This window comes from Austrofundulus limnaeus, unplaced genomic scaffold (genome assembly GCF_001266775.1).
Source record: "Austrofundulus limnaeus strain Quisiro unplaced genomic scaffold, Austrofundulus_limnaeus-1.0 Scaffold13, whole genome shotgun sequence".
Lineage (NCBI taxonomy): Eukaryota > Metazoa > Chordata > Actinopteri > Cyprinodontiformes > Rivulidae > Austrofundulus > Austrofundulus limnaeus.
Window position 1 is genome coordinate 2,043,201 of NW_013952415.1, and position 1,994 is coordinate 2,045,194.

Sequence of the window (1,994 nt, forward strand, 5' to 3'; positions counted from 1 at the left end):
AATATATTTACTGAGAAAATGGTGACGTGTGCAATACTTATTTTACCCGCTGTAAGTAGATAGCAGATAAATAACAGCAATATTGACGGGTAGAAGATGAGCAACAGTAACATCGGTGGCAGGGGCGTCACTAGGCCTATTTTAGGGGGGTTGGAGCCCCCCCCACCCAAAACAACACCTTTGCTATCATTTGGAAAAACAGCCTAGCTCCGACCCTGGTTGATTCAACACAATAATTACAAATATCCAAACAACATCTAGAAACATTTGAGGGGTTTTTTGTTTTGTTTTGGTTATGTTCAATTAAAGCTACATTTCTTCCACACTCGAGTATATGTTGCTAAAGTTGTTATTTTTTTTAATTTAACACGTAATTTGCATCAAGTTAACAGGCAGTGGGTAAACATCACTCCTAACATTTGAAATAATGTTGATTTATTGCATTGTCTCTTTAAAAACAGGAAAGAAAAGAAGAGCSATTGTTTCTGCTCGGCACCTCATTCATTCTGCTCATTTTGCTGCTGAGTGGAGATCAGCTGCAACAACAACAAATGCAAACAGTGTGAAAGTATTTGCATTATCTTGCTGTCAGAAATCCACKGTTTTTCTGGAAAGCTGCTTTCTTTGAAAACTCAAACCCTGCGTTTTTTGTCTGCAGCTGACTCAGTTTTACTCTGAAACAATCTGATCAGTTAATCCTGTTTAAGGAAAGTAAAACAATGAAGACTTAAGAGCATTGATTGTTTCAATTTGCTTGAGTCTCTTTTCATCGGCTGCATTATTAATTAATTATCTGCTTGCTCTGCTGCAGAGGTGTAGGGAACATAATAATATAATGATTCGTTCACTGACTAACAACCACTTTTGTTTTGGCTAATGTTGGTTAGCTTGGTGGCCACCTTGACAATGATTGTACACATCCAACGATATCTGGTTCATGAAATATTTTGCTAACAGACCAATACACTGTATCAGCTTCTCTATTGTACAACCKCCTCCGTCTCCCTGAAGCGGTCCCGTCCTCTCGGCTGGTCCTTGTCCTTGACCGTTCCCGGCCACATCTCCTCTCTGATGTGCCTTTAAATAAAACACTTAGACGCAAGTCTGCATGCGACTCCCAAGATTTATTTGACGTTTATGACAATTTTTTTCCGAAGGAAAAAAAAAAAAGAAACTGAGACCAGGTTTTTCTGGCTGCAAGGGACTGCTTGGCCCATTTGTGTAATGACATGGGATGAATTCCAGTTATTGGAAAAGTGTATAAAAATGTGAACGCTCCTTTTCTCCCTTCCTGTAGAATGATGACAGAAGTGACAGCTCGGTTAGTCCTTTTAGCTGCTGCAGATGGATGTCGGCTCGTGTGCAGACAGCGAAGTCATGAATCTGACAATTGTTTCTTCTTTTTCTCCAACAGACTGAACATGCTGCAGGTCGTTTGACTGACAGATATGGGATCAGCGGGATCATTTTGGCAGACTTTTGCTGCGTTGCTGGTTTTTTCCCACTTTTGTAAGTATCTCTATTGTTTCAGGTAAAATATACTTTACAACCAACTAAAATATTTCCACAGTAACATACAATATAAACAAAACAGATGCTTAAATAAGCAAAACTGTAGTTAAAATGGATACAAAAGCTAAATTTAGAAAAATAGTTGCTGAAATTAGATTCAGAGGCTGAAAGCTAAACTCAGAAAAACAGCTAAAGCCTATTCAGCAAAAATGGTAGCTAAAAGCTAAGATCAGCAAAGCAGTAAATTAAAGCTGAAAGTAGCAACAGATGCTAATGTTAAAAAAATATGCAAGACAAAAAGCTATTGAAAAATGTTGCAAAATAGTAGCTAAAAGCTAGCAGCACAGTAACTAAAATGATGAAAACAGATGTTTCAAGTAACCGTTGCTAACATTAGCAAAACTGTAGTTAAAAACTCTTAACGGTAGTTTTTAAAAGTAGCTAATTTGTAGCAAAAAGTAGAAAAATGGAAACTAATTATC

The 1,994-nt window shown here is 37.5% G+C and overlaps 1 protein-coding gene across 3 annotated transcripts in view; it reads left to right on the forward strand.

Moving 5' to 3' along the window:
* The window catches only part of igsf9a (immunoglobulin superfamily, member 9a), a 76,840-nt gene that overhangs the window by 11,203 nt on the left and 63,643 nt on the right, over nucleotides 1–1,994 (forward strand). For all 3 annotated transcript variants that reach the window (XM_014002452.1, XM_014002451.1, XM_014002450.1), the window contains exon 2: nucleotides 1,415–1,509. In XM_014002452.1, the coding sequence (XP_013857906.1) occupies nucleotides 1,449–1,509 (61 nt within the window). In that variant the 5' untranslated portion in view covers nucleotides 1,415–1,448. The remainder of the gene's footprint in view (nucleotides 1–1,414; nucleotides 1,510–1,994) is intronic.